The following is a 27832-nucleotide window of genomic DNA, read 5'->3' as shown; positions in this document are numbered from 1 at the left end:
CATGGTACTCCTGTGACAAGCTCCATTCTTATTCCGTAATAGCTGGGTTTTGGTTGTGGCTTCTTTGAGACATTGCAATCAAAAAATTGAATAGAAATAAAATTGACTAAACAGAATTTGATCTACAAACCCCTTTGCATTAACGAGAATCTTTATCAACACAGCTGCCCAGAAAAGCATAAATGATGTTTGATATCACTGTTTCAGTATATACTGAACATCCAGTGACAAATAGGTACTTATTTTACCTTTACTTTAAGGCATATATTCAAGTGTTCTGTTTGATGATCCATTTCATGTCACTTCAGGAAAAGACAAAGGAATGTAAAAGTTCTTCCTGTGCTTCATTCCACACTTTTCTAGTCTGTGACCTCAAGAATGGCTAGTTTATTCAAGGACAATATGATGAAAGCCATTTATTGAACCAACCTGAAACCAAAAAATATGATGTTCTCCCACATTGAACCTGCGCTACAAAAAAAAAATCATTTCATCAAAAAAAACGCAGAATGGCAATGAATGTAGTAAACAGAGCATGGACTTTTCTCACTACTGTTTCACGTACAGGCACTAACAGTGCACTGTGGGAAAACAACTGGCAATTCAGCTGACTGACTAAACTGAGACAGGTATCAAGTGCTCTACGTACAATTCCATGAACATAAATGTAAACAGAAATGTTTGGCCTCCACACAAAGCAGTATTTCTGAAAGTGCTGGGGTTTGGAAATCTGTCCTGCATATTTCCAAAAGCAACTAGTTTACATTCTGTTTGACAGGATTAATGAAGTGTTTTGGAGATTAACTCACTTTGGTCACGATCCCAAAGAAAAGTTTATGTTGAGTAGTTTCAACTATCCTCCTCATCATCACTAATAAGGTCTCTTTTTTCTACACACGTCTCTCGTTCACGCAGGAAATCCTCACGAATGGCTTCTAGTTCAGTCAGTTCAAGACGCACTTTCTCCAGGTGGTAGGTCCTCCGGTTCCTGATCTGACGTAATGGAAAAGGATTCAGGTCTCCAAAAGCAATACCAGTCAGCTTCCTGTAAGATTACACAATGTTAGAAGACAATCATTCATATTTGGTGGTTTTTAAAACCAGTTTTGGACTTCATCCATATCAATATTTAGTATATGGCTGATATCTCTGGTCTCCTTCACATACCTGACCGGTCTCAGATGTTCTCAGTATTAAAAGAAAGTTCTATAAAGCACTCAGTTTTAAAGTTATTTCAAGTGATAAAGTGCTATCAAATGCTCAACAATTTGCAAAGCCACCTGCAAACTCTATGTAATGCAATAGCGATTACAGCCTTGACAACATCGAACAGAAGATGTAAGCTTGGCTAACCAGAGCTTCATTGGCTAGATTGATTACTTGGTACACCCAGTTACCCGATTATAGACTGGATGATTTCCTCCATATAACTCACTGAAGCTCGTTCAATCCCAGGACAGTCAGCTCTCAAGTTATCCAAGATAATGAAGTGGTGTAAGAGACCAGATAAAGCCTGGGATAATACAAATACAGACAAGGATAATACAAAACATGTATAAGCCAAACTTTATGTTACAGTGAGAAAGCTCTGGGAATCTGCTGGCTGGAGCAGAGAGATCTCTGAGCTAGTGTCAACTCAGGCTCGTCAGATCACATAGCAAAGTACCACAAGAGTATCCATCACCCTTCCAGAGTCATTCTGCACAATACTATCATTCAGTTACAGCAAAACTAGTGACTGATCTGCCTAATCAGTCCAAAGACAGAGTTAACTACATCGTTACTGTTGATCTATATCTAAAAAAAAATCTCATTATTTACTAAGGGAAAAAGGGGAACTGGAATTTAGCTCATTCTAGTTTAATTATCAAATGAACCCAAATATTAAGAAAATTTATTTGGACAGTTTCTTTAAGGCTAAGCTCTCCTGGGTTTGTATTTTTGAGTGAACAAGAACGATTTCCTGCTATTTATAAACAGAACGTATTCCAACGTATTCCAACAGCTTCTCTACCTGTGCACAACATGCTATGGAACACAACTTTAATCCGTAGAAAAACCTAACTATGACATCCTATAACCTAAAGTATAATATGCACGTCTGTAGAGATTTTCTCCACTAGAGAGCTTAAACTTGGAAGTTCTATGCAAACTAACTTTCTAACGCATTCAGGATGTCCATGAATTCTATAAAAGTAATCTTTCTGAATTTTTTCTCTACAACAAGATGACTTTTTGCCCATATTAGGAAAGACATCATTCACATGCTTTTGTATTGCTCAAATTTTGATGCTGTAAAACTTGTTCAAAAATGGTAGAATAAGAAACCAGGCAGTTTGAATCATGCCTTATCAGTTCTAGCAGGCAAATTCGCATCCCCTAGGCGGCACTACACCACTGCTTTCAACTCCAACCTTTAAAATCCTAAGAAAACAGAGATTTACAGACCAGCACAGAGTATATTTGTATTGTAAATATCCTTGATACACTGAATTCTGTCCTCACCTGAACTCACTGTCTGCCAAAGATACCCAATTAGCTCATTTTGTTAACACCAAAATGAGATCTCTTCCAGCAATATTAAAAATCTTTAAGATAGGTTATTATAGCACCAGAAGGTTTAGACAGGAGAGCCAAGACATCATTTCCATTATGGAACTGAAAAAGGAAGGGAAAGCCAAATCTGCAGCTCTGATTAAATACCAAAGTTTTGTGCAAGTTAGGCAAGAGCAAAAAGATTTAAATTTTTTTTTTCCCCCCCCCCCCCCGCCTTTTCTTTTGCAATCTTTAGTTTCTGGCGATACTGCTGTGGTACTACTGATATTACATATTGCACATTTGATTATAAGCTATAAAATAGCCTATTTATTGATTATAAAATATCCACAAGTTTTTAACAGAAAACAGTAACTAAAACAAACATGTGCACGCTCTTTCCAAAATCAAGTACATACTTCTCTGTCACTTCCAGATTTGGAATCGGAGTCAGCATTTATTTTGGTCACAGACAGCTGAGTACAACAACTGTCCAGCGTTTGTCAAATCAAAGCGGGGAATGCTAAAATACAAAACACCACACAATTCCCCTTCAAGAGTTTTTGGAGAAGTTTCAGCAGAGGAAGCAACATCTGTTATCACGACTTTTACCCCTTAAATCAGTTGCAGAACATTCTCCCTGCATGTCCCAGCAATCCTTTTTAAGCACAGAGTAAGATTATTCAGTTTTAACTTCTCTCCAGTCAAAACTGAAACACAGGAAGTAAAAAATAATAAATAGCTCTTGCAGTAGGAGCCAAAGTATAAGCCTAAATTCATACGGAATTTATTGTGGTAAAAACAAACACCTCAGATTCCAGTATACTGAATTCTGTACTAAATTCAAAATCAGTGAGTTTCAATATCTGTGCAAAACATATTTTCAGATATTAAACCAATCTTTTCTTTTTAAGATTATTCTGCTGCTTTACAGTCTTGAAACTAGGATCCTAAAAACACTAGGTCCTAATTTACAAACTGTAATTCCTATGCAAGGACTGAAGAACAGAAAAGTATCTAATTTGTATTTATTCTCTGCTTCAAAGTGTATCTTAAAATCAGCTGGAGTTATGTGGCATTAGCCTATGCATTAATGATGCATAAGAGATCTAAACCTAGTGGGTCATAGCTCACGTTTTTAATACTTGAGCCAGGATATGTTTTCATTTATCATAAAACATTTTACAACATAAATTGTGTCCACAATGCAGGGGGAGACTTCACCTATGGTTGAAATTCTTAAGTCTTGCTACCACAATACAACAGCTAAACAAGACCAACCTGGCAAAGTAATCTCTATCATACCTAAAATTTTACAATTATGCATTCATCACTTGTGCTTTTGTCTCCGCTAGATAAAACTACTCATGAGAAATCTTAGTACTTAGTTTCATCTCTAGTTGCTTTGTATCTAAATTAAGATCTAGATAATAACAAAACAAAAAACCACATCAGACTTCTTCCATGCCCCACTACAAGTATTTCAATTACACACAAGTTTGAGTTACCCACCTAGCATCAAGTATAGTGCGTGTGAAATATCGAAGGTACTTGAAAATGGACATTGAATCTTGCAGTTTTAAGATCTCCTCTTCTTTGTATTTAAAAAGTGCCAGGGCAAATCGGAATATTACCTGATAAAAATACATACAATGTTTGGTTCTTTATAAGAACAGAATGCACTGATTCTCATTATTATCTATTATAAACTCAAAGAAAAAGTGTTACTCTTCCTATAGGCTGCATTTGAGCTATCTAATCACACCTCCCTCTGTCTCCCTTCCCTGCCACTCCCTGCCCCGTCTCCCATTTCCAAAAGCTGCCAAAAACTTCTGTTGTGGCCTGTAACCAAGACAAGGTGTTCTGCAGTTCTGTCCAGAATACAATATTGGGTTTATAGCATACAAATTCTTTGAAGTTTTGAGTTCCTAATTCAGCTGTAGAACAAAGACTGCTGGGCCTGTTGAATGCACTTATTAAGTCACTTCAGACCTAAAATTAAGTTTTGGTTTTTAAACAGGTTGTTTCCCAATGCCTTGAATTTTTCCAGCAAGTTGAGGGACTGATACTGAAGGAATTTCTGATACCAGTTTGTCAATCAACTTTGGCGTGAGCTGGAAGAAGCATTATTTCCCTTCATTCTGAAAAGGCTTCTGTAAGTTCTAAACTTCATCAGTCTGTACCCGGCTGCCTTCACAAAATACCATGATGCTTAAAACTGAGTTGGATGAACACACAACCAAAATATCACTGCGTATCAGAATGCTCAGATGAGGCCAACAAGAAGTCTAGCAAACACACAGTTTTTGCCTACTTATTTTATAACTCTCCTGTTCTCTCCAACTGCCTACATTATCTGCTTTAGTGTTATTATTGTGTTTGAATCCAATGATTTTTTTCCTGCATCGATTTTATTTCACTGCAATTCAACACATATGAAACATGAAAATTCCTTCACCCCCACCCCTTGATTTATGAGATGGGAACCCAGACAGTAATTGTTTGTCAGTTGTACTTTAAATGTCTGCAGAAATAAAACAAATAGTTGCGGCAGAGACAAACTAAACTTGATTACCACTAATTTTTACATCTTTTCAATACTTTGAACTTCTGCCTCCTTCACTTAAGCTTTCTTCTTTATAAAAGTTGCTCTCATTTTGATATAATTACTTAAAACTGATTGACAGCTGCACGTAGGAGTAAACAGCACTTGCCTATAGCTTTATTTTTCAAAGGTTAAAAAAAAAAAAAAAAGGTGGGTGGTGAAAAGAAAATACTTAGCATTTAGAATTCTTCCATGTAACTCAAGCTTTTAACTTGCAGAACACAGATAAAATGGAAAAATAAAAGTTTTGACTGGTTATTTATGCACATTTCCTCCCTTTTTTTCCTACCAGTGATTCTTGTGATTCTGACAGGATTCTTGTGAAACAATGTTCTTCCACCTGCACTCAGTAACATCATAGTATTTTGTTACCAAGTAACAATTGAAAAAACTTAGCTCATTCAGTTCACCTTTGGTCCCTCATACAGGAAGGAGTCCCAGATTTTAAAAAGGATGTCGCTAACCACACTGTCCACAAATACCACAAGAAACCAGTTGAAAGTTATAAGAGTATAGTCAACTTTGTATTGTTCAAAATGAGCATGCAGTCGTGGAAGCTTCTCACTCATCAAATCCTTGAATACTCGCTGATCAACCTGAAGAGATGACAAATATGACATTATTGCTCTTAATTTTCCAACAATTACGTCATTCAAAGTAGGGCTGTTACCAATCTGTACGTGCAAGTTTTTCAAGAGCTACCAGGAAACCTAGGACTGTCTAGTTAACGCTTCTAAGCTAGATCCACCCAAAACGTATGTGGCCACCCCAATGCACACCACCCTTGCTGACACAACCTTTTGCTTCTCAATCCACCCCCAGTCTCACAGGGCTGCTCACACGCAGATGTTGTGTTCCTGCTACAGGTCACTGTGCTGCACTGGTGCAGGAGCACCAGAGCAGAGAACAAGCTGGGGAAGGACTTGGAGGGAGGAGGCAGCATGTACCAGAGCATCACCTGGAAGCAGAGAGTGCCACAGCATATACTGCTCGCAGTACTGCAAAATGCATTCTCACCCCCACTCTCCCGGACAGCCCATAACCACCCCCCACCAATTTTGAGGAAAGAAATGATAAATCAGCTTAGTCAATGTTGTGAAGCTAATAATCTGAACAGTTATTTCCCTGGTGCTTGGAACTCACCTTTGTCAACCCAACACATCCCCCAAAAAGGGCCTATCAGACAGTTTTAGAGGAAAGTTTTTGACTGGCTGTAGTTTACAGGACCAGGCTTTATTTTGGCAGAGCACATACCTGAGATCCTAGCAGTGTCTTAGTATAATAATCACGAGGCATGAAAACTTCCACTATTGTTACTAGACACCAAAAAGCATCTTCCTGTTCCAAGTACAGAAGTGCAATTGCTACCAATCTGAAAATAACGTTTATTTGGAGAAAAAGATTAGTATAGTATCACAAAATGTATTAAGAACAATTACAATAAAGCCTTTGTTTCTGTTCAGCAGAGATAAATGTATTAACAGGAGCACACTAAACAGTAAAACTGTTAATGAAGTTTAAGATGGGGCAATGAGATGCCTTGCCAAGCCAAGGATTTTTATTCAATTAAGTAAGAAAACAGATAAAGGCAAAAGCAAAGTGATTTGCTTGAAGCCATTTTTCCAGGAACTAAGGCAAAATAATAAGCAGCTTCCAAGTCCTAAATATACTACTCCAATTCCCAGACTTTTATCTTTCTTTATTAAAGAGGAGAAGAACACATTCTTCTTGCATTTCACACAAAATTGTTGTAAGTTTAAAAAAAATCTTTTCTAGCATGTTTACTTTATATCCATTAAGATAAATAAGTAACACTTGTCTTTATCTACCGTTGTCTTTTAGGGAAAAGAAAAAGCCCTAAAGTTTTTCAAAGACTAAACTTGTTCTAAGAATTTCTTAAAGTAGAAAAAAAAAAAAATTAAACAGCAGCAGCATTCCTGGTTTTCCTGTTTCCAATTAGATTCATGAAAAAAAAAAAATCAGAGAATAACTTAACGTTGCTGATAGTTGTTTGAATATGAAAGGTAACCTCCAATATATTTCTCCAAGTAAACTTGTTTTATTTCTGTATGCAAGAGGAGCTGAACTGCTTCTGATGTTACACAGCTTAATAAGGTGATCACACTTTAAAAAGCTTAAGAGAGCCAAAGCAAGGAATAAATATTTAATTTGCTTTTAACTTCTGCAAGTATACCCAAATGCAGAATTATTTACAGTAAAACCAAAAATGTCCCAGGAGAAAATAATGCTGCACAGAAAGTTCAAATTTAGCAAAAGCATTTCTAACACCTTCTAGTCACCAGAGACATGTTGCTCCAAGATTGCAACAGCCGAGTTCTTTAGACATGTCTTGTGACATGCCAGTGACAATATTAATACTAAAAACATATGATTTACCTACAGTACATAACCACTAGTGATGAATACTCAGAAAAAGAATACTACTTATTACTACATTATCCACTACCTCTACTACTGCTACCACCACCACCTCATTACCTCTATTGCATTATTCACTGCCTCTATTCTACTATTCTACTACTTCTTCAAATTGTTTCAAATGATAAAGCTGCTCTATTTCTAAAGTCTTTTACCCTATTCTAGTCCATAAATTAGTGCGCAAACTGGCATCTTTAGTATTATACCATGGGGACGAGGGGGGTGTTAGACTAACATACCTGCTTCAGATAACACCTTCCTTTGCTACAGATCTCAAAGTACCAAAACTATTCCGGCAAACGCCAACTGCAAGGACTTCAAATTTTTCTTAGCCTTGTGACATGAGAATCATCCTTAAGTTGATTACTGCAATTCTGATTGAAGACATCCTGAGAGAAATGCTGAAATTTGCGGCCTTATCAGCGCAAAAAGCTTTCAAGCATTTATTTCTGCTTGTTTAAAAAAAAAACAAAAACCTAACAAATTCTTGCACACAAAAGCAAAAAGATCCCCTACAACTGACATGAAGACAATGTAAAACATTTCTTATGTGAGTTATTTCGAATTCCAGTTCTTTTGCCGAGCTGATTTTACACGTTTCATGATCCAAGTCGTTTGGTTTTTTATTGTTTCAAAAAAATTTGATAGTTACTTGTTTATTTAAAGATTATAAATTATGAACATACAAGCCATAAGGAAATGGCTGTCCAAAAGCATGTCGCTATACATGTGATTTGAAAGGCTCATTAAGTGTTTCACTGTATAGTTATAACTCAAGATTTGCAAAATCTTACCTGTTGAGTCCTTGGCAATACCCTATATCAGGATTTCTCCATGAAAATGCCAGCAGCACATTTCGCAGCTTCTGGATTCCTTCGGATGTTGGGGAAGAATAATGTTTGTTGTTTGGCAAAGTTCTCAAGAGATCCAATTCAATTTGTTTGGATGCAGGATTTTGTTTTTCCAGAGCATTTTGAAGCAAGGTTTGGAAGTACCCAGGAACAGTGCTGTCCTTGAATTTTTTAACATGGAGATTGACACACCATTTCCACATCTTGGAACGATGTTCATGTGGAATTCCAGATCGAATAAGATTCTTTAGTTCTAGACAGCGCATCATCTCTCTATTCATTGTGCTTGCAAGATAGTTTTCCCATTTTACCCCTGTGGAGATCTCTCGATTTTCACTGAGAGAAAGCGATTTCAGGTCCAAAGCTCGTGATTTTGCTACTAGTTTCTCCTCCTCATCATCCTCTGGGACTGTCTGAAAGCCATATATATCATATTCACTGAAATGGAGGGGAAAAAGGAAAAGAGGCTTTTAAAAATGTGTTCCGTAGCCCTGAAACTCTCACGTTCCCATCCTAAAGTTACTTCAGATATCCCTCAAGCCACTCCCCATAGTTTTCAAGTTTTAACAATTATTATTTAAACCTTTTTCCAAAGTATATCCTTTATTTAATAATTACTTTTATAATCCCATATACAAAAGACTTTGTGCCCATATTCTAATATATATTACTACACAGATTAAGCAATTTGTTTAAGAACACGGTCAAGTTCAAATGAACCCATCTCTTCAGTAGCTCACCTTCAGCAGCTATACAGCAACATTTGACTCTAAGTTTTATACTGTATCTCAAATAAAATAATAAATATATTTATACAGCTAAAAGGATTTCATTATAATACTGTTACTCATGAATGGAAATACATTAAAAACCCCAAATCCTGCAAATATATCCCCACTGTCTGTTTTCCAGTGTTAGAACCGAGCCCGCTGACCAAGATACACAAACTTTTATTTTAATAGGACCAAATTACCTGACCAGGTGTGGTTTGAAAAACGCTTGTTCTGGTTGTTCACTAGTTTCTGCTTTCAAGGCATCTTCCAGTAACTGTGTGATGACCTCACGAGCAGGACTCTGCTCCTCAGAACAAACAGGAGTTTTCATTTCTTGAAGCAAGATCAAGTACTTACTTTCTATCTGACAGAGTTTGGCTTCCAAGCTAGTATACTGCAGAAAACAATACATAATATTGTAAGTCTTCAGAAACTTACTTTGTACTACACTTCCTTTAAAATCTGGTTCAATATTATTCTATTAGTTTATGTTGCTTAGAACCTGTAAGTCAAGAACAGTCAGCTTTACTTTCCCATTTTTGTAGCACCAGAAAACATAAAGCAACACTTACGCGTGGAAAATAAAAATTATATATGCATTTTATTACACTACTGTAAAATTCCGTATAAAAAGTACTTGGGAAAGAAACCTCAGATACGTGTGGCTTTTTACAGAAAGTCTTTTAAGGCAGAATAGTAGACCAAAGACTTTCTACTACATGTATTTTTACATGCGGAAAATCTGAGCAAGCTTTAATTATCATTACATTGTACGAAGGACAACTCAACCATTTCGTGCTTTTGAAGCACCAGCTTTAGTCTATGCATGTTTGAACAAAAAGAACTTAAATGGAATTTTAAAGATATGAGTTAGGTAATAGCATGTAGGAATTGTAAACATACACCTCTGTGCCAAAAATACAGCATTTAGACCTGGCTGCTGTGTGCATCGTTTCCAAAAAACCAAAAAGCAAACCATAGCTACAGGTATCTTGCCTTAGATACGGATGTGTGCGTGTTTTCCTAGCCCCCGGCAATGGAAATCTTCATTATTTACCCACAACTTCTCTACACTCAAATTCATCTATATAGAAACACACTTCCAAAGTTACATTCACAATAGCGTAGTCATCCATCGTGCTCAGGAGAACGCTCTACTCAGTGACATACCAAATCCTTACACACCCTGCCTTTTGCATACTTCAAGAAAATTATTACAGCCTTAATTCTGAGGAAACAATGTTTTCAGAAATATACATGCCTGTGTTCATAAGTTATGAAAAAGTTCCACTGTTTAACATGATTTTAAAGTCAATTACTTCTTTCAAGAATCCATTCAGAAAGATTAGTCTGTAAGGACTAAGTTGGGGGGGATATTTTTTTTTTAAGCTATCATATTTAATACATTTAAGTCATTCCACTTCCGCTCCACAGTTACATTCCCCGAGTAGATTTACAGCTGCATTTTTGAAAACTGCTTTAGATATTGCCAAAATGAGAACATGCTGTGTTAGTCTGACCTTTGCCTGCCATTCTCTCTCTCTTGCTTCTGCATTTCTTCGTAGAACAGAAAGTTCCAAAATCTCCTTATTTAAAAATTTATTCTGGGTCTTATAACCCTGAAGATTGTCCTGTTGATAAAAAAAACAAACTGGATTTTTGATAAAAATATCTTACAAACAGCAAATGCCTACCAGAGAAAGTATACTAACAAAGTAAGTATATACTTACAAAGAAAGTATACTTTCTCTGGTAAGAATACAGAATACAGAGCGAGCAGCTACTAATAGCTTATCATTAAAAATACCAGGATCAAATTAAATACTGTTTTTAGTTTCACGTCAGTCAAACACACATGCCAAATGTGAGCACAGAGTTGTACGGCGTGGTGCCGTGCCTCCCCTGCATGCCTCCCAGTGCTACGCTCCCGGCAGAAGGCAGCCGGCCGCTGCTCGCCGCCACGGGGCAGGCCCAGCCCCGCGAGGCTGCGCCGCCAGGGAGAGGAACAGAAACGCGCACGCTGAACACACCAGAGAGGTCACGCTGCCGCGCACCAGCCAGAAGCACACACCACCCAATACCAGAAGTGGAGGCAAATGCCCCTTGGGTTTTGGTTAACCTCACCAGTTCTCATTTAAAGTACAAGTTTGATGTCTACCTTCATACAAAAATACAAATCCTTAGCAATAAGCTTCCTTGCCTAACTCGGTCAGCTCCACGCTACAAACATTACCTCTGAAACCTGAGGTTGTGGGATGAGGAAATGTTGGTACCTTCCCAACAATTACAATACTCCCAAACTCCACAGCATCTACAAACTTTGGTCTGCTTTCTGCCAAGACCATTAATTTCTAGTTTCAATTTTATTTTCTAAAATTTCCCAGGCTCACATATAGGAAAGAAACTTATGAATGTTTATGCATATTTTAATGACTTACTTGTATTCCAAATCCCTTGGAATGTTAATCAATTTGGAATACAATATTTATCCAAAAGCAAGAAAGCATGTTTAGGGCAAAGTGGGTAACTTCAGTAACTCCATTAAGAACTTCTGACACATTCACTGAGGTAGGTTAGAGGGGGAAAAAAAAAAAAGCATTGATAACACCTGAATCAGCATTAGTAAAACAGGTTTTTATACTCCTCCTCCTTTTTTCTCCTCAGAGCTCCCCTTTGCCATTCCACATGCTCTTTGTTTCCTCACTTTTGATATTTTAAAAAAAAAAAAAAAGCAAGCTTTCTGGTTGTTTTCCTCCATGCTTATACTTTCCTCTTACCCTTACTTTTTCCTGTTCCTTTGATTACTTCTCACATCATTCCTCCTCCACACCAATGATTAATTTACTGAAAGTATGGGACACTGTACTATAGATGTACAGACCAGCTCAAAATATAAGAGTCCTGTTTAGATTGCCACATAACAGTTCAAAGTGTAGATTCCAAGCAGAGAAAGCCTCAGTTGATGAGTATCTTGGAGAACTGCTGTAGTGATCTCCTCAAACAGTTTAGCAGACTAGAAAGTAGTTTTTATAAGGAGCAGAGATTCCCCTATCCACCAAGACAGAGACATTGCTCTTACTTTTAGTCTGTCCAGTTCCTGTAGTTCCTTATTAGTACAGGAGGCCACGGAAGAATTTACTGCTCCACTTTGAGAGGATGTATTGTCCTCACATTCGCTGAGTTGACGAGAGAGTTTCATGATCACTTCATCTTTAGCTTGAATAGTTTCCATCAACATACCCAGCTGCTCATTGAGTTCTCCAACTTTACATTTCAGATTAAGACTATCTTTTTCCAGATTTAACTTTTCAAGCTGGTTGTTGAGACCCAAAATCTGGTCATCTTTTTGGTGCAACAGCTCTAATTTGTCTTTGGGAACCCCCTCACAAAGACGGCTTGCAAAATATTTATCGTATTGGGAAGATCGGACTGTTTGCTGCAGAAGTCGCACAAGTTCCTGAGAATTTTAAAAAAAGAAAAATTGTAATGAAGTTTTAAGTTTCTAAGTTTTATAACTTAGAAATATAATGTCAAGCAAAAGAAAGCTTTGGAATGGGTTTTGCATCTGAATCATCAGGTTGTAACAGACTTCATGGTGGTGTTTTAAGGAAAAAAGGAAACACTTACATGACATGATTTCTAGCAGGCTAACACCTTACAATGACTGGCCTATACGGATGGCATAAGTATCTTTCACTGAGCTAAGGATCCTGCCTAGAAAGGCTACAACAGGTTTGGGAAGAGTAGTTGGCAGCTGCGGCCCAGCAGTTACTTGGAAGCTAAAAAGGCTTACTTGTAAGAAGCCCTGTTGTAAGAAAATAAATAGGAAGAGGGCTTAAGCAAAAAAAATTAAGAGGTGAACATTACAAAATGGAAAAGGGAAAGATAAGTAATTGCTCTCTTCCCTAACAGATGCAGAGAAAATACAAGGAGAAAAAAAAATACATGCTCCTTTGCTGAAAAGGAAGACTTCGGAGGGCTGTTTAGAAAATCTTGCCACAGAATCAGCCAAGTAATTAACTGACTTGCCACAGGGAGAAAAGGAGTTTCTGTGGTCTTTGCAAAAAAGACAACGTCAAATGCTCTGAACTAGAACTTTTTTTTGAAAACACATCCATCTAACAGTTTTACCATTTTCATCTTCTATTCCCTCATCCTAAAAAAGGACAAGTATCTTTGCTGATGGGATTGCATAGATCCTGGACAATTACAATATTTATTCACTTGCATGAAAGATATATGTGTTTTGCTTGGGGAATCATGGGTACACACACATAAGAGAAGCTGATTTTTAAGGCAGTTACACTGCAAGTAAAACCCTACTTAATTCCTTGCTGGAATGAGATCTTGCTATGACATTCAAGAAGTGAAGGCTGTTACGTGCAAATAAGTCACAGTGAAATTTGAAAGAAAAGAAATACTGTAAAAGGAAGAGTTTGCCTTAGCTACTACCAGAAGCTCTCCGACAGCTAAGCTATAAAAAAAACCAACCAACCAAAACAACAAAAAACCCCACAACCAACCAACCAACAAATCCAAAACCAAAAACCACACAAAAGAAGACAAGAAGATATTCCAGATCAACAATAAACACTAAGAAAGCAAGAACAGCAGACTGCTCACTTCCAAGTCTCACTAATCTGGATTATTAGATTTGCTGTTTCCTATGTTTGGTTAATGGTTTAACACTGTGAACTGTGGGAAGGTAAGTTCAACCCTAGAAGCATTTGCAATACTTACCAATGAAACGGGGTTGGTGGTTTGTTTTTTTTTTTTTAATAGTTGTCTGACATTAGTTAAGAATACGACGACAGAAATAGGAATTGGTTTTATGGAATTCCTGAGAACTTGAATGTTCAATAATGTATCTGGAAGTTTACAAAGACTTGGAAAATCATAAATATATACCTAGAATGAGCCACTGATTTTAAGAAATTCTTTTAGATAAAACCAAGGTATTTAATAAATCTGAGTTATAAGGTCATACAAGCAAGAACACTATATGAGGGCAGTACTACATACATAGATTTATGGCTAGGCCTATCATTTACAAAACCATTTGTGATGATGCAGCTGAGAGAGGGAGGGAGGGAGGGAGGGAGAGAGAAGTCAGTCCCCATTCCCCCACCTTCTCCTCCAGAATTAAAAGAAACAAAAAACAAACTAAATAAAAAAAGACTTGAAAGGAGAAGTTCCTCAGGAATTACATGTACTAATAGTGAAAAAAGCTGTGATTATCTGCCAGGATCTTGGCAAACACTGAGAAAGCTAGCTTCAGATAATAAGAAAGATATACATACCAAGTTAATGAAAACTGTGCAAATGAAAGTTTTGTTCAGGGATCTAATTTTCAACAGATGCAAAATTTGGTCCTTCTTGTTTCAAGAGTTTTTGTAAACAAATGTTCGTTTAGCACCATTATTTTATAACAAACAACCAGCTCTTAATGCAGTTAGATCGCCATAAAGGGTAAACTCACAATCACCTGCCAGATCCGTTTGCTTTTGTGCACTTTGCCTGAAGGCTTAATTACCTTTTGGCTCAAAAGATCTTTCTTTAGCTTTTCCAACTCTTCTTGCTGGCTTTGATACTTCAGTTGCAGTTCAGAGACTAGTTTGTTGCCGTTACCAGAATACCACTCAGTTGGAGAAGAGTCACTGCTGTTCCGGTTTTTACTTGATCCAATCATGTCTTTTAACGGGCGTCTTGTTTTGTGTGGAATGCGGCCAAAATCGAATGGAAAAGCTGAACTAGTCAGTCCTGCATAAAACAATTTCTTATAGTTCAGTTCATTTAGTAAAAAGGCATTTCAAAGCATTCAGATTTCCTTTTAAAAATATGGTCATTAAAATTAGACTCTAAACAGCATTGAAACAGCCCAATACAATAGTGTTAAACAGGCCTCATTTTCCAAGTTGTTTCCTTTGGTGGGAAAAGTATATAGCTCAAAGTCTTCTCCCCTCCCAGATAAAAGATTTAGCTCATAAATTAATACTTGTGAAATAAGACGTAGAGAGAACTTTACAATTCATTACAGAAGATAAAAGGTACCCCTAACTATAGCAAAGTAAACTTTGCTTCAAATAATTAACAGTTCAGAAGTCATCAGAGCAAAAAGGTCACTGATACCACAGCCTATTGTTCTTTTAAGAGGCATTCAGTATAAGGTTTCACCTCCATTTATATAAACAGGGAGTATTCTTAGAGAGAAGGATGTTTTCTAACAGATTAAATCACTTAGATGTCAGCTAAAGTGCTCTTAAGGAGCTGTAAAAATTTCTTCTCGAGGTTATTCCAGACACTGGTCAAATGTGAGGACCAGTTACAATGCATAGATGAGCTACCACCGCATATGCATCCCTACTTTTTCCCCCCATTTCAGAAGCAAGCCAATGTAACATGTATATACATACTTTAGAGTGTAAAGGCAATTCTGCTTCAATGGGTGACACTCAACGGAGTAATCAAAAGCCTCAACATTTCCCTTCATCCTGTAACCTTGCAACTCAAGTGACAAAACTAGAGATGGTAACATGCTCAAGGGACCTGACACGGTGGATAACAACAGTTCATACTTATTCTATTGTATCTGAATGGCAGGGGACTCCAAACACATCATAAGTAAGTAATTTTTTTTAAAAGAATTTAGAGAGCTCTGGATGTTGTTTGTGAAGAAAAGATAAGCTTCCACTTATTTCCTGGAGATACACATAACAGTACACTATATTAAAGAAGGTAAGGCATACGCTCCCCTTCCTTCCTCCCACTTCTACCTTTACTTCCTTCTGCCAGGTGTTTCCTCTTTTCTTCCAGGGCCATCGAGTCCTCCAAGTCTTTTGGGGTTGGATCCAGCAATTCCCACTCTTCAGTGGTATAAAATATGCTCTTGCGGTTTTCGTTATTTCCTTTTCTTAAAGAGGACATTGAATTTCTGTGAAAAAAACAGCAGAAAAAGTGACAAAGATTTCTCCATTTTGCATTCTTTTTATAAAGGGGTTTTCAAGACAACCACTGCAGTTGAAACAGTGCAAACTGAAAATAAGCTAAAACACAGACAAAACCAATACCAAATAAAAGCTCAAAGAAAATAAAGCATATCTTGCTAAATAGCACCTGCTATGAACAGTGCTGTTTCAAGAACAGAAGAATTATTTCACTTTAACAGGATATTAGTATCTAGGAGACCACAGGGTCTTTTGTGTCCTCTGTTTTATCCTTGTTTTGGCAGTGGGGAAAAAATAAAACAAAACAAAATTAAGATTTAGAAGCAGCATCTCTTTATTGATCAGTTATTGTAGCTTAGAATTTTAGGATAACTGCCAAGCATTAAACAGAATAGCATGCAGTCAAAACACATATATGTTATAGTTTCTTATTCTGGATTAATGTCAAACTTGGGATCATCCAAGAGACCTGCTGTAGCTGAATTGCTGATGACAGACTCCTTAGCAGTTCTCCTTTCCTAAGGTGGAACGTTGCCAATTATCTGCAAGAACATTTCAGACGCAACCTCTAAATTCCAGCCAGATAATTCTACAGAAGAACAATATGTTTCACGAGCAGGATGAGATTACCCTACCCAGCTTCCCCCACAACCATCATGCAATCAGACATGTTTAAGTCCACACTTATGTCCATGAGTATTAATGTAGCTCAGTATTGTAAAGTCTTTGTTCAACTAGAGAAGGAGATTCCTCATCAATCCATATGAATCAGTTAAATATTTTAGGTATAAAGTTAGAAATGTATTTAGTATCTCAGCATTTTCTACACAGTCTGGGTAAGATGAAGGCCCACAAATACGCTTTCAGTCAGTCAAGCCACATTCTCTCTTATTACTCTTCGAACCTTAAGCAGAAAAGTAACCCATATTACACCTTCAAGATCATTTGATGATTCAACCCAGTCTTTCAGCTTCACAAGAGATTTAACATCTGATCAAAGTGAACTCTAGGCTAACCATTATGCAGTGCAAAATCCCTGTAGTCTGGTGAACTAGGGCACAGATGACATTGAATTTTGTAAAGATTTTGCATAGGATTGTTAAGGGCACTCAAGTAGCACTGCTTCATTGCCTTCTATTAGATTAAAAGTAGGCAGTTGAATTTAAAAAACAATATTTATTTTCCTAAGCAGAGTATGACAAGTACAATTGGACACACAACGCAAGACCTGATCATACGATCTAATGATTCTGTATTTTTAAATGTTTGGGGTTTAAGTCTTATTTTATAATTATATAACTTGAGGTTACTACAATTCAGTATGTTTCCAACTCTGTATTCCACACAAATAAGAGACACAAGTAGCTGACAGCATAAAGAGGAAAAAAATTCAGGCCTAAATGTCTATATATGCCAATTAGTACTTCAAAATAGATTTTAAAAAGTGGAAAAGTATGTTTCAACTTATACACGTAGCTTAACTCCAAGACATATTCTTCACTTTTTTCCAATTATTATTTCATCACTGCTACCTAGGATGCAAATGCAGTTATTATAGCAATAGCTTCCCTGTCAAACACATCATAGATCTGTTCTGAGGAAGAATAAGTCTTTGATTAAGACATCTATCAGGTTCTTAACAAATACATGCTCCCAGCAATGTAGAGAAAACTTTCTGAAGTTTTAGAAACACCTTGATCCATCATCCTCTAATATTGGGGTTAAAACTAGTCACAATCCAATAAGATACTGGATAACACACACACATTCTAAAAGTGATCAGATCCCACCCCGGCCCCAAATTGCATAGAATTGCAGAGAAGGAAGGAAAACAATCAACCACGACAGTATTGCTGTTTGCATACATTTACTATAATAGCCTTTCTAACATTTTAGTGGGGCTTTTTTTGCCACCAGCTTTTATAGTCACACTTCTATGTAATTTTAATTTTCCAAGATTAATAATTAGCTTTCACTGTTATGAAAATATTAACAATCTTGTCCTGATTCCACACAGAGATCCAATACAACTACCTAGACCTTCTTGTGATACACACTCAAAGAATGCTGTTCAGCCCAGTAAAAGAAGATCACTTGTCCATCAAGAAGTGACAAATGAGATTGCACATACAAGATTTACCTGACCACTTAATGCTTTTTCACGGGAGTTCTGTTCAAAATGGTCTGAGTATAAACCAAAGCTGTGTAATGAGAAAGGCTGTCATCTGAAGGACCCTTGCACCATTACTGAACAGTTTTGCTTATTAATTGGGCATCATTCATTGCAGGATTGAATGAACAAAAGATATGGGGAGTGGAAGCATGTAATAATGATCATCTTTAATACTTATGCAAAATAAATCCAAATTAAGATTATCTATGCCCTTCCCCTCTCTGGAGCAGCTGAGTATAGCCATTAGAAGGAAAATCCACTTGTCCCTAACCAAACCTATGCTGAAGAAAACTCAGCTTTCTTGTGAAAACTGCTACAGACTCAAGTCTCGGAGCAAATTTATCTTACTGGATACAGGAACTTAAGTGCTCATGACCTGCTAGCTCAAAACAGGCAGAGATAATGCTAGTCCATAGCTTTTAAGACATGTCACTGCAAGGCCTATGCTAATGTAAATAAATTTGTCAGAGGTTCTAGCATATTACCACATAGCTAAATAGCTTCTGACAAGGTTGTCAGTCTCTCATCCCAATGACAGAATACATGGCCAGAGGTAGCACACAACTGTCCACATCACACACACTTCAGATTTTAGCTGCTGGCTCAGTAAATCCTCTGCAAAATGACTTTTCAAAAGCTCAGAAGAGGATGTTTGAGCATAACAAGCTATCCTGACAAAGACACCATCTCCCACTGGTATCAGCTTGCAGGGATGAATGCCTGCTTTAAAATTTAGAGCACATGGGGGCACTAGAGCACTCCATAGAAAAAAACCCCACAGAATTTAAAATATAATCTGTTAGTAGATACAATAAATGTTATTTTCCCAGGAACATTTTCAGACAGATGAACCACTGCAGCTGAATATCTCCAGAAAGAGTGGAATGGGGGAGGGTGGCGTTCAGCCTGTAAGAGCTTCACGGTGTGAAATTTTCTTATATGTTTATTCCCAGAGATCTGCAAGGACTCCAAGCCGCTCAGATCACAGCTATACAGAGAAAGGCCAACTCTTGAACACTGTGCTACAATTTCTGCTGGGCACTGCCACCAGGAACATTTCCCTCCAACCCAAAGGACTTCCCAACCCACAACTCCACTGTTGCCTTTCTGTTCAGTGACAAAGAAACATTAACACACTGAGCGGCTTACCCTGACGCTGCTCTTCTAGCTAGACTTCCCCAAAGCGTATCATCTGCAATTCAGACAAAAAACCCCGAAAAATCAAGAAAAAAGTTTTTAAAAGCCAGAAACACTTGTTTCAAGTAACAGAAATTGCTTCATGTTATTTTCGTTCTATTATGACCAAATTTAAGTTCTACCAAAGCAAAGTGGCTACGCAAACCCAAGAAACCATACAAGACTACCAGTTTAAACAGGACATGTAGTAACAGGATTTATATATTTCTTAATCCAGCCATAAGCCATCTTTTCTAGAACTTAAATGATGGTCTACACAGTAGTCTTAAAAAACAAACAAAAAAACCACACGACCACACAACAAAAAAAACCCCCAAACCAACACCACTTCATAACCTCTCAGATCTCTGTGCTTAACAGGAACGCTTTAAAAGTAATCTGTTTAGCTCAGCACTGCTGATGAAACCGATCATCATTTTACTTGCAGCTTCAAGAGGGATGTGGTCTAGTTAACCAAAGCTACAGCTCCGCTTTGTGAGCTGCTCTGTAATAGCACTGTAATATCCTTTGAGTAGAAGCGGAAGATCCATCTATGTGGGCAGAGCAAAGAGTAAAAACATTTAGAAAGAAACTGTAACAGGAGAGCTGAAAACCAGTAGGACTGCTTTCCTTGAAGAAATTAATGCTAAAGAGTAAACTCATGAAGAGTGAGGGGCTAAGATGTGGTTTTGCTGTTGTTCAGAAGGGGTCTGCCACATTTTTGCTCAGGAACTCTAACTACATCCATTTCAAATCTGTGCCACGTGCTTTTATTTTTTTTAAGAAGAAAATGAAGAAGAATGATTTATACTGCTTTGATTTTCATCACTTCATAAGCACTAAATACTATGACTACTACAATGCTAGCAATTAGCAGCTCCATTACACAATAAAGGATAAAAAGCAGTACTAGCTGAGAATACAACTCCCGGCTCCCTGCTTGGGTTCAGAGAGAAAAGCCATCACTAGAAATGCTTTACAGGACTTGATTCTCCCTTTCAGGTATCAGTAATGCTACACAATGATGTTCAGCTATGCCCTTCAAACAAGTAAGTATAATAAAGAAAGAGTTCACTTGAAGAGATACAGTCCAATACACGGATGCACCCCATCACCCCCAGTTCTTCTAAAAAGGTCTGCCTACCACATACACACATCTTTCAGTAGGAAATAGTCTCTGCCAGCAACTATCAATCTCATGGTAACTTTCTCCCACATCCCCAACTTACTTGATTTCGGTACTCCATTGTTTAAGTGAGAAATTGATGGCACTTGGCTGGACTGGTGCAGGTTGGGAAGCAGCTTGTTCCCCCACCAGGTCTGTAGGAGAAGTCTCCACAGCTAGAATATTTCTAGCTCGCTCTGCTGAAGCATTTTGACTTAGGATACTCAGATCTATTTTAAAAAAAAAAAAAGAGAAAGAGAGAAAAAGAAAAATAGGCAAAACTTTCAGTAAGTAAAAGAATAGTGGCTATATAAAGTCATATACTACTAAGCCTGCTAGTAATGTAGTTAGGGTTTTATTTTAAATTGCAACATAACTTTCTAAAATGCTCTGTTCAAATGAACTTTAAAAATAGCAAAGTGAGCTCTCACTGCAGCCACATACTTCTGATAACAGGACTTGTGTGATGCTCATGAAGCATTATTTCATGAGTGATTTACAATCTCAATTAGTCAATATTGATTCATCTAGCTTAAGTAGCTATAAAGCCATAAAAACTAAGGTGGATTAATTATATTAATCCACAAAACCCCCTTGTAAAACAAGCTCAGGTCTATCAGAACTCCTAAGTCAGGAACAGTGTCAACAAAAATACTGTGACACAGCTTTCACGGTGTGCTTCATCCTAAAAGTTATTCATCCTAAAAGTGACATTGCTGCTGCAAGTCTATGAGCTTTATGGACTTGAGCCAGCTCTGTGCAAATCCAGCCTGGGCATTCCCAGTGCCGAGAACATTGGCATGGGCACTGCAGACATGTCAGAGACCTATTGGATCAGCGAGGATTTATTAGCTCTGGCTAAGCTGAACGCAGCTATACCTAAATTCATCCAGCCAAACTCTCTTGTGCACTTCAGCAAATCTACAGATCAGGCACAGGGCCAGGCAGAAACACAGCTCCGGCCCAGCACTGCACACATGCCAGCAGACTCATGCAGGCTCTGAATGGCTCCACAGGAATCAGCCAAGAACTGGCGCTAGCCCTAAGCCAGAGCTAATAAAGTCCAGAGGATCCAAGCTGATCCAACAGAGCTAGCCAGGTCTCCAACATACCACACTGTCCAACACGTACTGTAGAATCTGTAGTATATAAGTTACCTCAGTGTTTCCTGGATAGCTTGCTTTCTGCCTCACCCCTCCTCCAGCAGGCAGAGGGAATAGAAAATGCAGAGTATGGATAGCAAAAGCATTATAGGAAGCATGAAGTGGTTTATGGCCTTCTACAAACCCTCTGAACAGGCGAGTTAAAAACAAGCTCAAATGTAATTTTCAGACTCTTCTCCATATCATTCACAATGTACTGAAGTGGATTAAAAAATTTTGAGAACACTCTCAGACTTGATTCAGCAGTTATATTAGAAAGTAACACACTGGACGGGCTTCTGATTTAAATTATACTCTGCAGGAAGGAAAAAAACCCTGGGAAATCACGATACCCTGTTTTATCACTGGCGAGCCTTTCAGTCTTTGTTCTGACAATTACTTGGCACTAGCAGAAAGACCATCTTTAAGCAAGCTGTACCCTCCAGTTACTCAGTAGACGGTTACTCTTATTTAGCCCATATCGAAGATTAGAAGTAGAAAGACAACATTTTGTGATAAAGAATACCAAGTATAAAAGATCATTGACACTACAAATCTCTCAAACCCTTGAAAAATGGTGTCTGAAGCAGAAGTATATTGTGTCATCTTTCAAAGACAGGTACAAATTACACTGCCTTGACTTATTTTATGAACAGTGCTGATAGAAACTTCTTCAGTGCCTTACCAGCCGAACTAAATTCCAAATTCTTTTGGACCTTGGCTGTTTGAGCTGAAAAAAATTCAGCTAAGTTAGATAAAACTAACTTTTGATCATATTCACTGTCTAATAAAGGGGAAAGATAAAACAATAGGTTTCAACTAAAAAAAAACCAAAACCAAAACAATCACCCACCACCACACCTCCCCCCTCAAAAAAAAAACCCCAAAACCCCACACCAAAAACCTACGGGCACCCAAAACCAGCCTGGAATACTAACATTCTGCTTTCATACTTACAGCTGGTTTCATCTTCTACCTGTATGATTTGACAAGACTACAAAATCTTTTCATAGCATGGCCCAGGTAAACAAATTGCTCAAGAGCTGAATTTCTAATAAATGCGTTTCCTGTAACAGGCGTGCTAATCAGTTTGGCTGAATCCTCTCTGACTTTCTGAGATTGCTCATTGTACATGATCCCCTGCTCGCCCCAGCCAGCTGATTGGTTAGAGGTATGGACTACACAGCAGATACAGCACAACAACGTAACGTGGTTGCTAACACAATCACCACGAAAAAAATAATCTTTTTTTCCAATTTATTTCAAAACATAGTAATCTTAAAAATACATGACATACCATTTTTTATTAATGCAAATCAAGAGTTGAGGAATAGCATAACTAAGAACTCAAATTATAAAAACTACATTAACACTGAATCAATTCCAAGAAAAAAACCCACACATATACTATAAAGAATAAATAATTTCTTTGACTTCCATGGTAGTAAGGCAGCTCCATGACAAATCCTACAGAATCGTTTTTGTAACATTATCTTTCCTACAGCCCACTTTGAAAAAATATTTTAAAGTATTTTTCACTACCTTGAAAATTCTTAAAAACTTGTCAAGCCTGATCCATAAAGCAGTACCTTAGCTTTATCTATGTTCCAGTTAGTCCAGATTTCTAAACTGAGGGGGAAGTACGACAGGACAAAACAGACAAGACTACAGTGAGCAATTTTGTTTCTGGACTGAAGACAAACTACTTCCCCATTTAAAACATTATTGATAGCATCTGTACTCAAGCACTAGCAAAACAAACCAATTTCTACGCTCCAGTATAAAGAACATCATCAAATGCACATTCACGTTTAAAAAAAAAAAAAAACACCACAAGACACATCTCTGTCATCAGCGTGGAATCAAAGCCTTAAAGAGTCCCCCAACTCCATAGGAAATTTTTGGAGTACTTGTTTAAAAAGAAGAAACAATCATCAATCATTCAGGCTCTTCGCATTCTCCCCAGAAAAAATCCCTACTTAAACACTTCAGTTGCTGATAAAGTCATTATTGTGATTTGTCCTCAAAAATGAGATACTCTAGATGCAGTTTCATATTATACATAATGCAGTTTAACTGCAGGCTGTCCCTGAAAGGGATGGGTTACTCAGCCCATGCATTTCATCTTGACATTCCTTGCACTGGATTTAATAATAATAATTAAAAAAAAAAAACCAACAACAACAAAAATCACACAAATTGGTTCAGCTTGCTGATCCAGAAAACCCCCAACAATTTACAAGAAAGGAAAATATCAGATCAGTGATCTAAAGTGACTGGATTATGATTGCTAGATCTGATGCAAAACAGGAGTGAGGGTACAGTATCTACACAGATTACAGGGACAGTGGGTTAATATCACACTGTACTTAAGCTCTGAGGGAAGTAGCACAAACAAGAAAGAACAGAGATTTGGGGCCAAGTTACATATTATAGTTGACCTGATCCAATAATTTGCTGCCAAAAGAGGGCAGTCCTGCTTACTCCTTCACTCTGCCTTCCCATACTTGGCCACTATGCCTGGTTTCCCCCCTTCCATCAGCTCTGGAAGTCACCTGATTGCACAGTAAATATATTCCACTCATTAATCTAGCAGAAAAAAAAAGCAAACTTCCTTTTTGGCTAACTTTTGAACTCAGCCAACTCAGCACAGGGCAAGACAAACACCACAAAATGCTAGAAGGGAGACTACATAGCAGAGAACAAGAGGCTGAAGGTAGAAAGAGCAAAAACCTGTTACCCTTTCCAACACCTGCAAGCTGTTAGATCTTTACACACCAACACATATATTCTTGCAGCTTAGGATTTGACAAGCTGCTAACCAGACTGTCTGCTGCCAGAAAGGTGGTCTCAAACCATCCCGCTTTGCATTCCCAACAATTCTCTTGAGCTAATCCTGGCACTCATCTGTCTCTAGAGTAAACCACTTCAGGAAGCTACATTGGCCAAAAACTAACCTGGAGAAAAAGATGTTTCCTGCTAGCTGCACTCCCTGCACTAGAATAAGGAAGGGTGAGACTAGCACCAGTGCTAGATCAAGGGAGAGAGCTGGGCATTTCTTTAAGTAGTGACTAGCTGTTAGATTGGTATAGCTTAAACATCAAGCTGAGCCCCTTCGAAAACACATACTCTCAGCCAGCTGTGGTTGAGCAAGCAGCCACAAGCAGACTGCTCTCAAATGAAAGCAGTAAACTGGGTTAGAGGACAATACCGCAGCATGGGATCTGAACTGGGGGAGGGGATTGAAGGGCGGGGAAGAAGACAGCTTAACATTTCTGGGTTTACAGTATGAGCAAATTTAAATCAACAAAATATAAAATCTGTTCATGAAACATGTCTGACCTCAAGACTCTGTTTAAACCCAAATGAGCTTTACTAATGTCTAACTTGGCACAGAATAGGATTTTACTCACTCATATTTATGGATAACAGAAATCAGCAAGCAATCCATTTCTGTAATGATTCAGGAATAAAACAATTCAGAAGTGCCTGAGCAAAGTAGTCAAAAAAGCAGAATAACTTTGTATAATACACTGATACATTTTTATAACTCTGACACTCGTCTAAAATCACATTTTGCTTGGCTAAAAGTATTATGGAGATTGAATTTCACTTATGTAGTGTCAGTGCAAACTCTCTTCCAGTTTTAAAAGGCAGGAAGTTTTTATCACCATCAGATAGATCCACCACACCATACTTTTTCGGAAACGAAGTATGGTCATTCAGAATACAAAAGATCCTGTTCCCATTAAAAACTGGCATTTACATCTCAGGATACTTAACACACTAAGCTTTTAAGATATCGCAACCACTAAAAGACAACTAATCTAACCTAAACTGTACTTTGCCACTTAATGAAACCTAGTCATAGGACTACTCCATTTTACTTCCTTTTTAAAAATTTGGTTTTAAAGAAATCAACAGGTTTCGTAAGAGATATGAAATCAGCATCATCAACATATGCAAAGTTTACATAGAGTTACTTGATAACAAGATGTGACAAAAAACTTCCTAAGACTGCTCTCTACCCCAGTGCTATGCCTTGTACTGGTTAACTGACACTGAGTAGAAACATGCCTTCCGTTTTTACTCAAATTTTCAACTTACCAGGGTTGTCTTTGGCAACAAGACCTTTGGAAAAGTCACTTGGTGTAGGGGAAGTTCGGCTGTCCCTTTTTGCTGCATCAAGGTTGTTACAATATTCCCATCTCTTCTGTTGAAGTTCCTGAAGCCAGTACGTCATATCCTGACGAGTGGCAGCCTACAACACGAAGAACCATAGGGCTGGTGAGATCGCTGCATGTTTTTGGTATATGAATACAGTATCTCCAAGTGCAATAAAAAAACACAACCCAGATAACTAGCAGACCAGCAAGGTATAATCAGCCCAAACCAATATGATTTGAAAGAAATAACCACTAATGTACAAGGTGCACCTTGTGCACTCATACACATCCCTGACTGTCATGCCAAAACCATTTTCCATTAGAAGTAGTCACATTCATTTTTTTCCCCTCCAGTTTTAGACTCAAACATTAGAAAATGCAGCAGCGCCATCTTATATTTTACACACAAAGCATTGTTTAAATATATAATTACAAATCTGCATTATGGAAAAAAAAAGGTCTTATACACACTCAGGAAGATTCCCATCTTTTCTTTTTTTCAACTTGTTTTGTTACTAGCAGAAACCAACAAATTAATAATGCATTGTAATGCCTCCTACTTTAATGACTAAATTTACATACTGTATTACTTGATGATCCCATGAGCTAACTAATTTCTATAGAAAGATCATATTTAAAACCAAAAACCCCAACAGGAATATTTAATCTATAAGCCTACAGTCATTAACATGAATAGGTAATAAGCAAGCCAGAATTCAAACACATCTTTAAGCTTCAGTAAGAACCACAGCTATAAGAGTCATTTCAAAGAGCATCAAATGACAATCTACAAATATCAACAAGAGACTAAGTGCTGGTAACTGACATTGCAGGTGCTCACTTGGAAAAGTCCTTTTTATTCCAACACACACCCTTAGCCACCAGTCTAGAACAAGCACCCGACACTAGTAACGTGGTATGCTCAGGAACAAAAAGTTAACACTTGTGAAGAGACACTCACCTAAGTCCTTCGGCTTGTAAGCACATAGAGTGCTTACCTTTTAGCCAGCCTTTCTCTCCTACCTTCTCCCAAAGTGCTTGGTGGCATTATCAATGAAAAACCCTCATTACTTGGGCAAACGACTGTCTTTACTCTTTAAAGACAACTTAATTTCAAATAGCTTTCTGTTCTGTTTATCACAACTGAAGAGGGTACCTGTGCAGGGCATAGCTGCAAAAGAACGAAGAGCAACAAACAACACAGATTTCCTTACAAAGGAAGTACAGTAAGTGCTGCATAAAGCACATAAATGGCACAGATTTGTCTTCATTTTTGATATGAGAACACTTTTGGTCTAGTCAAACCAAAGATCCATTTACCATCATATTTTGACCCCAAGAGCAGCTAATTACAAGACACAGCATAAGCAATACAGCAAACAAGAACTGATGCTTCCCCAGGGTGCTCTCTCTGGCTCAGCAATCTGCCATCTTAGTATTTAGCAATCATAGAGATAGCTTTTTATTTTACAATTTGGCTTTTTGCACCCGTATGAGCTTTAACATCCACAACATCCTATGGCAAATGGCTCCGAAGCACTGTGCAAGGAAGTCAATCAGAAAACAGACACAGTTATTCCTGGAGCTACTACTCCAGTTCCTCTCTGTACATCCTACACATGAGAAGACATAAGATACATAAATCAAATAACATTCATAAATCAAATCAAGTAATGAAATAAACCAAATAGTGATACAAGAGGACACTGAAGGTTCACTTCTCTCAGTCAGTAAGAAAGATATGTAAGCAAGATATTTCTAATCTGAAATGGAAATTAGTTGCATATATTTATTCTTGCTTGCTCACAGGAAACTGGAGGAAAACATTTCCCTCATAAAAAAGACATGGGAAAAGAATTGTTT

At 37.6% G+C, this 27832-nt stretch overlaps 1 protein-coding gene across 1 annotated transcript; it reads right to left on the bottom strand.

The window, feature by feature from the left end:
* Positions 1–819: 819 nt before the first annotated feature.
* TBC1D2B (TBC1 domain family, member 2B) lies at positions 820–26067 on the bottom strand. The gene is made up of 12 exons (XM_009585091.1): positions 25911–26067; positions 20726–20891; positions 15977–16134; positions 14737–14963; positions 12283–12660; positions 10724–10834; positions 9404–9597; positions 8374–8868; positions 6395–6512; positions 5551–5736; positions 4048–4169; positions 820–1045 (listed from the first exon to the last, which is right to left on the bottom strand). The coding sequence occupies exons 1-12, from the start codon at positions 26044–26046 to the stop codon at positions 850–852; spliced, it is 2487 nt and encodes an 828-aa protein (XP_009583386.1). The 5' UTR covers positions 26047–26067; the 3' UTR covers positions 820–849.
* Between the last annotated feature and the right edge of the window lie 1765 nt (positions 26068–27832).

Source organism: Fulmarus glacialis, unplaced genomic scaffold, assembly GCF_000690835.1.
Source record: "Fulmarus glacialis isolate BGI_N327 unplaced genomic scaffold, ASM69083v1 scaffold18969, whole genome shotgun sequence".
NCBI lineage: Eukaryota > Metazoa > Chordata > Aves > Procellariiformes > Procellariidae > Fulmarus > Fulmarus glacialis.
The sequence above is the reverse complement of the archived record's forward strand: the minus strand, read 5'-3'. Positions and strand labels throughout refer to the sequence as shown.